Source organism: Sarcophilus harrisii, chromosome 3 (genome assembly GCF_902635505.1).
Source record: "Sarcophilus harrisii chromosome 3, mSarHar1.11, whole genome shotgun sequence".
Lineage (NCBI taxonomy): Eukaryota > Metazoa > Chordata > Mammalia > Dasyuromorphia > Dasyuridae > Sarcophilus > Sarcophilus harrisii.
In genome coordinates this window covers 269,466,091-269,482,105 of record NC_045428.1, presented here as the reverse complement: position 1 = coordinate 269,482,105, position 16,015 = coordinate 269,466,091, and the positions used below count along the sequence as shown (strand labels likewise).

The following is a 16,015-nucleotide window of genomic DNA, read 5'->3' as shown; positions in this document are numbered from 1 at the left end:
ATGTTTCAAACCTTCAAAATCATGTTGATGAAACTTTTTGAATATAACTAGTGAAAGTCATATTAAATGATTTTCCTTACAGATTCTAAGTGTGACTCTTACGATGGAAGATATACTCAGGAATCTTATTTCCACTGTGCTAAAACCTAAACCAGTTTATAATATTAAGAAATCAATGATTTTTACATAGAGAATTTGAAAATAAGTATAAGCACAGTAAATAAAGAACAAAGAGTAAGTTTTAAAGATTAAAAATATTTTATTTACAATTTTCTTTATACACACTTTTTACATTTTTTTTTCAATTTAAAAACAGAATGGATAACATATACATATATGTCTGAACAGATTGTATCCACAGTTTGGGAAAATTACCTGACAAAAATGTAAAGGCTTTTTAAAACAGTTATAAAAGGCAAACCTTAAATTAGTCTAAGAATTTTATAACAACCCTGGGGTTGCTGTTAAGACTACTAGCCCAAAACGTACATAAAAGCTCAAAATATTTCTATAATGTATGCCCAAATCCCTGGTGCATACAGGCTAGGTAGAAAATAACTTCTCCAATTTACCTTATTGGAAACATTCTTTTAGAAAGCAAATACCCCATCCCTCACTGGCATACTGGTAATATGAGATTAATAGAATTCTTCAACTTAATATAATTATTCCCAAAGGTGTATAAAATAATTCAAGAGTATCAATAAGAAACAAAACTAAAAAGTAAAAAAAATGAAATTTTCTCAATATTATTATAGCTTATATTATTAATATTTAAGGTATATTAAAGTACTGTTAGGATACTGGACTTCCATGAGTTTATCTATTATTTCACTCTACTCTTACTTAATGTTAAATTCTATTGGCTGTTTGACTAAATTTCAGTACTTTAAGGGGAAGTTCTTTAATTTTGGGGGGGGGGTCTCCTCCTTCAAACCAAGTTTAATCTAAAGATACAATCAAGCTCATGATCTCTAAAAATGATTAAATGTGCAAACAAGATTTAAAATGTATGGTTAGGTTAAGTGACCTAAGAAAGCTGCCATTAGCAATGCATTTTCATTGCTGATTGCCAAGTATTTCTCAGTGATGTCTACAATTTACATTTTGGCCTACATTTATATTTCAATTGAGACTTTCAAATTATGGATTCTCCAAAAAAATTTGATAGCTTATATAAAATGAAATGTTATGACCTAACATCACATATACATATATAAAAATGAAGAGCCCACAGAATATTTAATATTTCTAGGGCAGTATTTATCTCAAATAATTCATTATAAAACATTTTAACTTTTACTTTCATTTAAGACAGACCTTTCCATTTGTTTTTTTATTACTTCACATACTAGTAAATGTGCCTTTTAACATTAGGACAGCATGCTTTCTAGAATGCTTCATAAGGTACAAGTTTAAAGAGGGTTAGAGAAGGGCTCAGTCAATATTTCACGATTTATTATCTTAACTCTAGCAAAGTGCAGGGCATGAAGAAGGAATAGAAAATTTTCTCAAGAAAAAATAATATTCTATTAATTAAACTGTTTTTTAAAAGCAGTTATTTTTTCTAATCACATCTTTAAAAACAAAAGGGTCAATGGGAGAGCTTTGCATTTTAAGAAAAGGTTGAACTATAAAATATTTTTCTTTAAGTAAATTAGCATAACAACTTATATTACCATGGAAAGAAAGACCGAAAAAGTGCAAGGCAACAAATTGTCTAATAAAGAAGGGCAAATAAAAATGACCGATTTTTGTCAAATTTTTAAAAGTTTACTCATATTAAGTATGTTGAAAGATCACAACAGTGACACTGTATAGTTTCAAATTGCTTATCTGAACTTTTAAAAAACACTGTTTTGAGCATAGGTAGAACGTACATTAATAAAAATGTACAAATAGTTCCAGGGAGAAAAAACAAATAGTAAAATAAACTTGAAAAAAAAAATCCTTATGAAAACCATTCCTGTAGTTTAAACTAAATCTCTACAGTTAAATCACAATTTTATGTGGGAATGTCAGTCAGTTATGGATTTAAAATAATCTCCATTAGAAATATAAATATACATAGCTAAAAGTTCTTTCTTGGACATTATACATTCAGAACCCAAGCAAACCTCAATTACCATTAATGCTCAAAACTGATTACCATTAATATCAGTTTAAAAAGGACTTTCATGAGACTGAACTCCAAGTTAGGATTTCATGACATTTGTTTTACAAACTTTAATCTTGGCCTTATTAAGTTTAACATAAAACATAAAGCATTGAACTTGACTGTTTTCTCAGATCTCTCCCTAACAATAGCTATAAAGACATAAATAAGCAGGAAAAAAGTAAAAGCAGAACAAAAATATGGTTTAAAAAAAACAAAAAACAAAAAACAAAACAAAACAAAACAAAAAAAATCCTGGATGTAGACAACAAGATTAAAATGTGTTTTTATCTTCTCTTGTTCTCTTCATTTATAATAAGATGGAGCACTTTTAAAGATATAAAGATGAAGAAAAGACATCAAGAGTATAAAAAGAAATTTTTCTCATTTTGCATTTAACTAGGAAGAAAAACTTTTAGCAGTTTTAGAGGAGAGGGGGAACCTTACCAAGGCTGACTGCTCACAAAATCTTATTGAAAGGAAAAGGAAGGTAAAATTTTAGTAAATATTAAGATGTCAGGCATTCGTCTATTTTTTAACAAAGCTCAAGAAGCTCTTGTGTATATAACCTGGAAAAGCATTGATCAATGTACTTCTTAGAAACTGAAAACAAATAACCAATCATATCCTAAAACTAAAACTTTGCTCAGATGAACAGTTCCAGATTAATCTTTTGTTCATAGACTTGGTTGTTGTTTGAATTATAAGAGGTTACTTTAACAAAATGCTTTCCTTTAAACAGATTAATAATGACTTTTCTCAAATTAAAGGTTACTTTTCGGTTTTTATATACCTAATCATTTACCTTAATGCTTGTTACAAAAATGGACAATTTTGTTATTTTTACCAGATTTAATTTCACAATATAACTTAGATTGGGTTGAGGGGACGGAAACGGGGAAGGAAGTCACCAGGAAGCTTCTCTTTTGGAATTTTTTTAACCTTGCCACATTATTTTCAAAGATAGGGGCAATAAAAATTTGTATAGAACTAGAAAATTAATGAACAGCATTATAATACTGCATGAATGTCACAGCAGGCTTAGCCTAGTGAGTGCCAATTCTAGGATAAGAAAAATGACACCAATTTGAACATGGGATGCTACAAGGAAACAAATTTCCCAAGTTATACTCAATCAAACAATTTTATTTGAGTTTAAACAAAGTTACATTAAGTCCTAAAGCACCCTTCTTAATATATGTATTTTAAAAAATTGTTCTTGATTAATTTTTAACTTTGGGATTATGACTCTTCATGATCTATGGTACTTTAGTACAAAAAACAGAAGATAAGGGTTTGATCATCAATGCCACTAGATATTTGGAAGAAAAAATAATCTGATAAATTTCAAAAGTTTGAGGATGTAATTATTAATTTGCTAACAGTTTGTTCCTAATGTCTACAATTATAATTAAGTTCTAACTCTCTAAGGGCTGTTAGTTAATGCTTAATAACAGAAATACAGCCCTGCTTTGGCAGAAATGGGACTGGAGGGAAGAGAGGGAGAGGAAATTGAAGTTAAACTTGTTTTGTAAGGTATTTTAATTATGTATGTGATATAACCAAAAATCTAAAGGAAGAAAAGGGCATGAGGGTAAAGATAATAGCTGCTAACATTTTATTATTTCTCTCTTAGTATGGAAATGGTAAATCAGGCCGGTTTTAAAATTTATGTTTCTCATTTTCATAATTCAACACCCTTTTATGATACCTGAAAATTATTATTAGATTCAAATACAAACCATAAATAATACCACTACTGAATCTCAATTACATACAGTAGAGTATAACCACTACTAGAGTGGTAAAAAGTGCTTGCACACTGCAGAATTAGGGCTTACACATATCCAGTTCTCACTACAAGTAGAATGACATTCAAAGGTACTGAAAAGAGAAACATGTTCAAAAGTGAAAGACAAACATTGATGTGGTTTACCTTAATAATTACTTTCTAAATAAATATAAAATCTTAATCTTCATGAGTTTATATATGTATCATGAATATAAAGAGTTCAAATGTTACTGAATCAATCAGTATGTACCAAAGATAGGGTACTCTGATATCAAATGAGGCCTCCAGTTACTTTGTTTTTAATATTAATATATGAAAAGATGTTACTACATCTAAAACTCAACAAGTATGACTGACAATTTGTGCACTAATTAAAAATGTAAGATCCTAACCACACAAAAAGATGCACTGTATATAGATTTTATTATGTATTCACATGTGCATATATTTTTTTTCACTTACAAACACAATGCAGACAATAGAAGGCAGCATAGAAATAGTGTTCTGAGTATAAAAAAGTTGTTAATTTAGTAGAAAATTTATATTTTTGCATTTTCAGCAGACTACTATATATATACAAAAGCCATGCAAAAAGTAGTTTTAAGCTGTTTGTATGACAAACTCAAAAGTGAAATATTGACATAATAAGCAATTCAGAAGATTTTAGATAGAAGAAATAACTGAAATCACTTTGAATGACACTTGAAGGTCTTCTTCTAGAAGACTTAACAAATGCTACCTTGACACTTTAAAATGATTAAGGTATAAAATCAACTTTTCAAACAAGTGGATCATTCTATTCAACTGTTTCCAGAGGCTATAAGTGTAATTGCTATTTTCTAGAATGTATTTACTGCATGAGCTCAGGAGGCCACAGAAAGGGTAGGGGAAAGGCAAGGAGAAAAGAAAACTTCACATTACCATAACAATGGCATTGTTAGTGTATAACTGGTGAGGTGCATTCCCTGTTTCTCTTTATGCATTCAGTAACTACAACACCAACAAGTACTTAAGAGCCTTAAATACTACGCTTTGCTTTCTTTCTTTTAAGGGAGATGTACATTTTAGCAATGTCTAACATGCTCTAATACATATTCAGGAAAATGCAGACTGCAAACTTGTAAACCATCAAGTTTACAGGGCATCCGTGGGAATTCATCTTCTTTCCATTTATTTTCTTCCGGATCAAATGTGAGAATAGAATCACTGTAATGACCATTATAACAAAGGCCTCCAAGAACCATTATTTGTTTGTCCAATATAGCTACACCATGACCACTTCTACCAATTGGCATTGATGCCAAGATAGTCCACTGATCAGTGTCTGGATCATAAACTTCGGTAGAAGGGCATCCTTGTGACTCAAAAGAGGCCCTTAAGATGACACAAACACCACCAAACACATAAAGCTTACCATTGTAAGAAATCATTTTGTGAAAGCATCTGGCATAATTCATTTTGCACTTATTCTCCCAACAATTAGTAGCTACTTGAGTTCTTCTTGTTCGTTGTTCCATTGTCCCTTCTTTACTAGGATCAAAAACACACACTTGTTTTGAAGTGGAAGATGAGGTAATTCCACCAGTGATAAACAACTTGTTACTAAGCACTGTCCCCTCATGTCCATATTTATTGACTGGATAAGGATCCACAAATTCCCATTTGTCTTCAGTGATATCATAACGCTCAGTTGAATAAAATGTTTCATCTCTTGTTCTTCCAGCCACAGCATAAATGTACCTACCAATAACACCAACTGCAAATTCTGAACGTGGTACAGACATATCTGCCATTCTCAGCCAAGTATTTTGTCTTGGGTCATACCTGAACACTTTGGAAGAAGCATGGAATTCACCATCTGGCCCCAGTTCTTCCCCGCCTAACAAGAACACAAAGTTATTCACAATGGCAAGGCAGTCTGGTCGTAGAGGTACTTGTGGACCTTCTAGCTCCCACCAGACCCGTGGTTTGTGTAAAAGAAGAATTTTACTATTTACCATGCTATGTCCTATCATTCCTCTGAATACTGCAGTCTGGGGTTTGGCAGAACGGATGCGGCTGGATTTCATTTCCATCAAAGGCTGCTGGTGAACACTATGAAAGTAATTCAGTGCTTGCTCAACTTCATGTCGTAGCTGCCGAGAGTATCTATAAAATTCTGATGTCTTAACCTAAGGACACATTAAAAATTAATTTTAACCAAAAGAAAAAAGCACTGATGATAATCAAAATGGTCAAAAGCCACTAAAATAATTTCTAGATTCTTTTGGGTTTATTTCTTAAAAAATCATCCAAGGCTAAATATTTTAACTGCTTATAAAATGTGTCAACACTCATATTTTAGGGATGATATAACTGCAAACTCTATGTTGCCCTGCTTTTTTTGTAGTTATAACAACAATAACAAAAAAAGGGATTGGTTTCTTACTTCCCAAGTGATGCTATTAGAATAAAACAACAATATCCTATATGGCTCTGATGATGATAAGAACAGCTAATATTTGCAAAGTATTTTAGGTTCACAAAGAGATTTACATATATTTTCTCATTTGATCTTCACAATAACCCTGTGAAATCGATGCTACTGCACTCCCATTTTGTAGATGAGGAGAGTTTAAGTGACTTGGCCAGAATCACATAGCTGATAAATGTTCTGGGCAAGATTTAACTTGGGTCTTTCTTACTTGAAGTACACTTTTCAGTGTAGAACATCACCTAGTGGATTCATTAACAATGTAAAAATCAACATTTCAAGGGGAAAAAAAAGTCAATTTAAAAATCTTTAGACTTTGGCTAAATAGATTCAAGGGAACAAAACTAGTCTCAATTTCCCTTTCTTTAGTTTTATTACCTGTTCTTAGAAGACGGGGTACAGACTTATTTCATTTATGTAAGAAGGCCTCAATATAGAAGCTCCTTGCGCAGATGAAAACTGATGACTTGTCTATAGCCTATAACCTTAGGTTAGATAAATGGTGCAGTGGATAGAGCACTCAGGAAGACCTGAGCTCAAACCTGGCTTCAGACACTTCTTAACTGTGTCACCATAGGCATGTCACTTCAATTACCTCTCAAAAAAAAAAAAAAAAGTGTAATTTATAATCTCAGAAAGCTGCCTGGGACACTGAGTGGTTAAATGACTTGCCCATGCTAAAAATGCTAAATCTATGTCCTAAGTAGGACTTGAATACAAGTCTTCCTGAAACTAAAGCTAGCCCTCTATTCATTCTGATGTCAATGCCTCTGTTGCACTTGGACTAGGCAAAGCAGGCTAAGATGTTCATAGTGTCCATCCCTAATCACAGATACAGCTGTGGGACAGCCAGCAGTCTGGGTTCTTGAGAGGCCTAGAACAGGGACTCAATCTTCAGACCACCGAGCAAATCTTATACTCAGTCTCTCACCCAGGACAGTGGCATGGAGATCCCTTAGGAGGACCATGACTGCAAGATTACATGACAAGATAGCAATACTGGCCTATTTAGAGAAGATTGGTAGAAAATGAAAAATTATTAAGAAACAAAAACAAAAAGATAAAAAAAACTATTATGATGCCTACCATACAACCATACAGAAGAGAATAACATTTACAACTTAAAAATTCAGCTTGTCCAACAAACCAGAATTCAGAGAACAAATGACACAAGTGTTTACAAAAATGAATTTAAAATGTTAAAATGAAACAAGCAATAGAGCAAAGAAATGCAAAAGAAATGAGAACTATAGGAGAAAAACTTAAAAAACATCTTGGCACAAGAGGTACAAGACCTTCCCCAAGTAACAAAACCCTAAAAATCAGAATGTATTAAACAAAGGTAAATAATGTGTCTATGAGATAAACGTAATATTAAACAAAGTGAAAAGATCAGGAAAAAAATGAAAGAAAAAGAAAACATCAAAAAGAAATCTCACTGGCATACCTCAAAAATCACAAAAGAAAACTACCCATATTAGAATCAGAGCACAACATGAAAAGAAAACAAAAACAAAACCCCTACTACTAATCAGTTCCCTGCTGAAATTCCAAAAGGAAAACACCCAGTAATACCAAAGTCAAAATTCAAAGGTCAAAGAAAAAATACTACAAGCAGCCAGAAACAAAGAGTTAAAGTATCAAGAATTTGGGTCAGAGAAGTGGCACATTGCATAGAGTGCTGGGGCTGGAATCAGGAATATTCAAATAAATCTGATCTTAAACAGTTAACAGCTGTGTGACTCTGGACAAATCACTTAATCCTGTTTGCCTCAGTTTTTTCCTCTGTGAAATGAGCTGAAGAAGGAAATGGCAAACCATTCAAATTATCTGTGCCAAGAAAACCCCAAATGAAGTCATGAAAAGCCACACATAATTGAAAAGACAGAACAACCACCATTAAGAAATCATAGCCAGAATTTAAATTTAACATTATAAGGAAAAGGAAACAAGAAATAGCATATTCTAAAAGGTAAAAGATATAGACTAACAATCAATAATGACTTACCCAACAAAACAAAATATCATCCTTCAAAGGAGAAAAAAATTGATCTTTTAAGAGAAAGAAAGAGACAGAGACAGAGACAGAGACGGAGAGGGAGAGAAAGAGAGAGACAGACAGAGACAGAGAAAGAGACAGGCTCACACAGGTAGGAAATGTTAAGTGTCTGAGGCTGAATTGAATTTGAACTCGGGTTCTTCCTTTTTCAGGATCAGCGGTGCACCCCACTGTGCCATCTAGCTGCCCCATAAAAATGGATTTTTAATGAAATGGAGTATGCCTGATTAAAAGATTAGGAATAAGCAGAAATTCTGAAAAACAAACTCAGAAAAAGGTAAATATAGGTGACAAATTGGACAAAGATTTTCTACAGGGAGTAAGTAGGGGATGATATAAACCTCCCCTTAGACCCATAATATCAGAAATCTCAGAAGTAAAATAAAATGAAAGACCTGGGATTGAATTTTATTAGATTTTGATCTTAAAAGAAAGGGATGGTAGAATAAAGCAGGAAATACCGGACTCCCCAAATTTCTCTTAAAAACAAGATAAAACATCACCTTAAAGTGAACTTTGAGCAACAGAAATACTTAAAAGTTGGGGTAAGTTGTCCTCCTAAAACAACTTGAGAGAAGCTCAGGAAAGACCCCCACCTCCAGGGACAGCAAGCTGGCTTGTTTGAATTATAAACACCTTCAATAAATTTCTTAGGATTAACAAATAACAAGTCCTGGAGGCAGCTGGGTCAGGCCTCAGCTTTAGGAATTTTCACTCTGAGGGATGAAGTAGGATACCGAAAATTGAGTGGGGAAAAGTTGAAAGATAGTTTTCTATTATGGGATGCCAGACCTACTTAACATTTACTAATGGTGTGACCCTGGGCAAGTTACAATTCAACTGCTTTGTCGTCGTCCCCCCCCCAAATCCACTATAATAATAATAAATGATGCGGGGAAAGATTCCTTTCTTTGTGACTCCCAATCCCCCCCTAGTTAATGTAATTACCCTTTGACTCACAAATACTGGTCCCTTTGTATTCCAATAGAAGATCCGAACCTGTCCCAATCCCCATCCAGATCTGAGCCAACTTTGGGGCTACACCCACAGGCCCCTCTAGCTAAATCTCCCATTATAAAAAGGACACGCTTGGACCCACTCTTTGCAGAGGTCCCAAACATACTAGCCATGTCAGGACTCTTTGTCTGGTACCCCCCTTATCTCTATCTTCACTTATTTCCTTAAACTATGCTTTAACCTTGCTTCCAAAACCAATAATAAACCTCTTTTATCAATCTAGCTTTCTGGACGATAAATGCCTTTACTGGGGACTCAGGCCCCTACTAAACCTCATTTACCACGGAGCTCTGTTTGACTCCCTGTAACCCAAACCTGCCACTACACCTCAACTAAACCCCAATTTCATTTAGGTAACCCAAATCTAGATCTCATCAATAATAACAACATATAAGCAATGGAAAAAGAACACGACCATAGATAGCTACTATAGGAATAAATATCTGGATTCACACAGAAGATAATAAGGTTTAAAAAAAAAAAAAACACCCCTACTTTATGTGAAATTGTCACAAACCCAAAAAGAATTATTGAAACTTTTTAAAAGATTTTTTTAAATCAAATGAGATATGTTGAAGGAAAACTAGGGGGGGGAAAGGGGGAGCATATATTCAAGAAAATTTTAAAAAGAAAGTCACCCATTTGGAAAAAGAGCTCCAAAAACTTAAGAAAAACAGTCATTCCTTAAAAATTATAATTGGGCAAAGAGAAAGCAAAAATGTTGAGAAATTATAAAACAAAATCAAAAAAATGAAAAAGTAGAAGAGAATGTGAAACATCTCATTAGAAAAATAACTGATTGGGAGAACAGACTACGAGGCAATTCTCCCGGTTGTTCTCCCTGGAAGTTATGATCAAAACAAAGTTTAAGATACAATATTAAAATAAATTATCAAGAAAAATTATCCCTGTTTGTAGTGGCTAGAAACTGGAAACTGAGTGGATGCCCATCAATCGGAGAATGGTTGGGTAAATTGTGGTATATGAATGTTATGGAATATTATTGTTCTGTAAGAAATGACCAGGCAGGATGAATACAGAGAGGCTTGGAGAGAATTACATAAACTGACGTTAAGTGAAATGAGCAGAACCAAGAGATTATATATGTCAACAACGATACTGTATGAAAATGTAATCTGATGGAAGTGGATTTCTTTGACAAAGAGACCTAATTCAGTTTCAATTGATCAATGATGGACAGAAGCAGCTACACCCAAAGAAAAAACACTGGGAAATGAATGTAAACTGCATTTTTGTTTTTCTTCCCGAGTTATTTTTACCTTCTGAATCCAATTTTCCCTGTGCAACAAGAAAACTGTTTGGATTTGCACATATACATTGTATCTAGGATATACTAGGACATATTCAACATGTATAGGACTGCTTGCCATCTAGGGGAGGGGGGAATTGGAACAGAAGTGAGTGCAAGGGATAATGTTGTAAAAACAATTACCCTGGCATGGATTCTGTCAATAAAAAGTTACTATAATAATAAAATAAAATAATTTTTTAAAAAACAAGATAAAAAAAAAAGAAAAAAAGAAAAATTGTCTTGAATCTAAAATAAAAGAAATAGAATAAAAAAATCCACTGATCCACCATCTGAAAGAGATCCCAAGATGATCTGATATAAATTCAAACTTGCCAGGTTAAGGATAAAATACTACAAGCTATAAGAAAAAAAAAAAATCAATACTTTGGAGTTGTAGTTAGGATAACACAAAATCTAGCACAGCCTCTATGTTAAAAAAAACCTAAGGTTTGGAACATTTTGAAGAGCGAAGAACCTGGGTTTGAAACCAAGAATAACTTAACCCAGCAAAACTGAGTATAATTCTAAAGAAAAAGAAAAAAATAACATTTAATGAAAAGATTTTCAGATATTTGTGACAAAAAGGCCAGAATCTATGAGAAATATAAGGTAATTAAAAATTAAAGGTAAACATAAGGTAAATATTAAAAAACAATTATGAAGGACTCAATAAGATCATACTATTTATTTTGAAAATGTTATCTATACTCTTAAAAATGTTATTACAACTTGGGTAGTTTGAAAAAGTATACCAAGATGGTAGACTAGGAACAGAGTGGTGTATGATGGGATAGTTCTGAAAAATAAAATTGGGAAAGGAGAGGTAAAATGGAGTAGTAATCTCACATAATGAAGGATGAATGGAAAAACTGATATAGCAGAAGCAGATGGGGGTGAAGGGCTGGTAGTGCTGGACCTTCATTCTCCCTGGAACTGGAAAGAGGTAATAATATTTATCTAGAAAGATATAAAAGTATTCTAAATTTATAAAGAAATAGAAAGGCAAGGAGATAGAGAAGGGACTTTTAGAAACATGTATTTTTAAAAAATAGGACAGTGGAAGAGAGGATAAGAGAGGAATTTTTAGAGGGGTGGGTAAATTAAATAACAGAAGGGTAGAGGAAGAAGATAAGGAAGGTATTCTTCAAAGAGGTATGAATTAGGAAGGTAGTAGTTAGAAGTGATCAGAATGTCTAGGAGGGAATAGGGTAAAAAAGAAGGTGAGAAGAATATGTAGAGGAAAATACACAACTAGTAATTACAATTTTGAATATGAATGGGATGAATTCATCTATTAAATGAAAAAAAATATATATATATATAAAAGAATGGATTAAAAACCAGAATCTACTATGTTGTTTACAAGAAACACATTTAAAATGAGAGATGCATACAGTTAAAATAAAAGAGCTGGAATAGAATATTCTGCTAATATAATAGAGATTAAAAACAAAGATAAAGAAACTACATTATGATAAAAGATACTATAGAAAATGAAGTATTATCAATACTAAACCTATATGTGCCAAATGCTATAGCATCTAAATTTTTGAAGGAAAAGTTAAATGAATTACAGGTGGAAACAGATAGTAATACCATAATGGTGGGGGACCTTAACCATCTCTTCTCAGAATTAGATAAAGCTAAGCAAAAAATAAATAAGAAGTAAAGTGAACAGAATCTTAGATAAGCTACATACAACAGATATCTTAGAGAAAACTAAAGGGGAATATATCTTTTTCTCAATGGTAGATGGCACATTTATAAAAATTGATCATATATTAGGGCAAAAAAACCCATTAAGATCAAATGCAGGAAAACAGAAATATTAAAAATCCCTGATTATTAGATCATAATGCAATAGAAATAATATTCATTTCAAGGGTCCATGGAAACAGATTAAAAACTAGTAAGAGACTAAACAACAATCTTAAAGAATGAGTGAGTTAAAGAACAAATCATAGAAAAAATTTCACTAAAAAGAGTAACAATAATGAGACAACATATCAAAACTGATAAGATACAACAAAAGTAGAAATCAGAGGAAAATCTAAATCTCTAACTGCTAATATCACTAAATTAGAAAGAGCAGACCAATGAAATGACTATGCAGTTTTTAAAAAACTAGAAAAGGACAAAATAAAAAACCCCAATTAAACAATCAAATAGGAAATCTTAAAAATTCCTGATGAGATTAATAAAACTGAGTAAAAAAAAAACAACACTGAATTAGTAAATAAAAGTACAAGTTGATTTTATGAAAAAATGTAAACTATTGGTTAATATGATTTTTAAAAAGGGGGAATAAAACCAAATAACTAGTATTAAAACTGATAGGAATAATGAGGATCAATTCTGATGGAAGGGACTATCTTCAACAATGAAAGGATCCAAATCAGTTCCAATTGATCAGTAATGAACAGAACCAGCTATACCCAGTGAAAGAACACTGGGAAATGAGTGTGGACTACAACATAGCATTTAAACTCTTATTGTTTGCTTGCATTTTTGTTTTTCTTCCCAGGTTATTTTTACCTTCTTTTTAAATCCGAATTTTCTTGTGTAGCAAGACAACTGTATAAATATGTATACATATATTGCATTTAACATATACTTTAACATATTTAAAATACATGGGACTACCTGCCATCTAGGGGAGGAGGTGCAGGGAAGGAGGGCAAAGTTGGAACACAAGTTTTTGCAAGGGTCAATGTTGAAAAATTATCCATGCATATGTTTTGTCAATAAAAAGCTATAATAAAAAAAGAAAAAAAAACTGATAGGAACGAATATGCCACTAATGAAGATGAAATCAAAGCAATTATAAGGAGTTATTTTGTCCAGTTATATGCCAATAAAACTGAAAAGGCAGAATACTTGGCAAGAATATAAATTTCTCAGAGAAACAGAGTATCTAAGTAAACATATTTTAGAAAAATTAATTGAACAGGCCTAAAATAAAATTCCTAAGAAAGAAGCATCAACACCAGATGAATTTACAAGTGAACTCTACCAATCATTTTAAGTTCAACTAATTCCAATATTAAATAATTTGGAATAAAAGGCAAAGAATGAGTCCTATCAAACTCCTTTTATGAAATAATTATGACACTCATACATAAATCAGGAAGATCAAAAAAAAAGTTAAATTATAGACCAATTTCACTAAAGAATATGGATTCATGCAAAAACCCTAAACAAAATACTAACTAGGAAACTACAAAGACTACATACATTGTAGCCAAGTAGGATTTATACCAGGAATGCAGGGGTGATTTAATATAAAAAAAACTGTTAACATAACTGATTATATATTAACAAAACCACAGGATATCAATAGATGTAGAAAAAGCTTTTGATAAAACACAATGCTCATTTTTATTTAAAAAACATTTAAAAGCATAGGTATAAAGGAATTTTTTCTTAAAATGACAATAAGCATCTACCTAATGCAAAAGCAAGCATTATTTGTGATGGAGGAAGCTAAATGCCTTCCCAAGTAAGATCATAAGTGAAACAAAGATTCAAGTTATCACCAGAATTGTTCTAATATTTTATTAGAAATGCTAGCAATAGAAATAAGAAAAAAGAAATCATAATGAAAAATTAGGTAATAAAACTCTCTCATAATATAATATAATATACTTGGAAAATCCTAATCAATTAAAAAGTTAGAGGAAAAAATGAATAATTAGAGTCAAGCAGCAGAATATAAAATAAACCCACATAAATCAGCTCTTTTTTTTTTATCACTACCAAAATTCTGTAGATAGAAGAAAGAGGAAGTAACAGTTAATGCATTTAAAATAACTGTAGAAAGTATAAAAGATCTGAGAATATCCCTCCTAAAACAAACCCAAGAAGTACACAAACATAATTACAAAACACTTTTTATACAGAAACAGATTTAAATAACTGGAAAAATATTAACTGCTCAAGTGTAGGCAAAGCCAACATAATAAAAATGAAAATTTATCCAATTTATTTATTCAATGCTGTCCAAATTAAATCATCAAAAAATTATTTTACTGAACTAGAAAAAAAATAAAATTCATTTGAAAGGCTAAAAAATCATGAATATCAAAGGGAAAAAAATAAAGAAAGGAAGTTTAGCAGTATCAGACCTTAAATTATAATATAAAGCAATAATTATCAAAATTACCTAGTTCCAGCTAAGAAACAGAAAGATAGATTGGGGAGCAAGGTAGACATACAATACACAGTAGCAAATGGTTATAGTAACCTTGTATTTGATAAATGTAAAGATTTAAGCTTTGGGGATAAGAAATCATCTAAAGTCAAAATGGATACATGAACTAGATAGGAAAGGAGAGAGCATAAGAAAATTAAATGATGGAACACATTAATTATCAGACTTAGGGAAAAGAAAACAATTTATGAATAAACAGGCAAGAGACAGCATTGGGGGTATAAAATGGAAAATTTCAATAACATTAAAAAGATTTTTTACAAATAAAACCAATGTAAACAAAATTATCAGGAATAGAAAATTAGGGAAAAAATTATAGACAGTTTCTCAGATCAAGGTCTCATATTCCAAATACAGAATTTTGTCAGATTTATAAGAATATGAGTCATTCCCCAATTGACAAATGGTCAAAGGCTAGGAATAGGCAGTCTTTCAATGAAGAAATAAAAACTATTTTATAGAAATAGTTTTGTGAAAAAATAAGCTAAATTACTATTAATTAAAAATGCAAATTAAAACAACTTTGTGATATTATCTAATAGTTACCAGATTGATAAAATGATAAAAGGGGAAAGTGACAACTGTTGAAGGCAATGTAGAAAAATTGGAACACTAATTCACTGCTGGTGGAACTGTGAACAGACCCAACATTTTGGAATTATGCCCAAAGAAAATTATAAAACTGTGTTCAATATCAACTATTTGTGCCCAACCCAAAGTACAGTCTTCCAAGCTCTGATCAGCCACAGTCAGACACCCTGTATCTTGACTCCAACATTTTGATCTTTTATTGATAACTATTTTGATCACTATTACATCTGTTTCCCCAGGTGATTAGGGAAAAAGGAAAAGAATTTACATGTTCTAAAATATTTATTGTAGTACTCATTATGCTGACAAAGAACTTAAAATTGAGAGGATGCCCATCAATTATGTAATGGCTAAATAAAATGGTATATAAAGATAATGGAATATTACCGTAACTCTATAAAAATGA

At 31.8% G+C, this 16,015-nt stretch overlaps 1 protein-coding gene across 4 annotated transcripts in view; it reads right to left on the bottom strand.

The window, feature by feature from the left end:
• Nucleotides 1-239: 239 nt before the first annotated feature.
• KLHL15 (kelch like family member 15) overlaps nucleotides 240-16,015 on the bottom strand; it is a 59,837-nt gene continuing 44,061 nt past the window's right edge. For all 4 annotated transcript variants that reach the window (XM_023498926.2, XM_031959479.1, XM_003763500.4 and 1 more), the window contains one exon: nucleotides 240-6,118. In XM_023498926.2, the coding sequence (XP_023354694.1) occupies nucleotides 5,012-6,118 (1,107 nt within the window). In that variant the 3' untranslated portion in view covers nucleotides 240-5,011. The remainder of the gene's footprint in view (nucleotides 6,119-16,015) is intronic.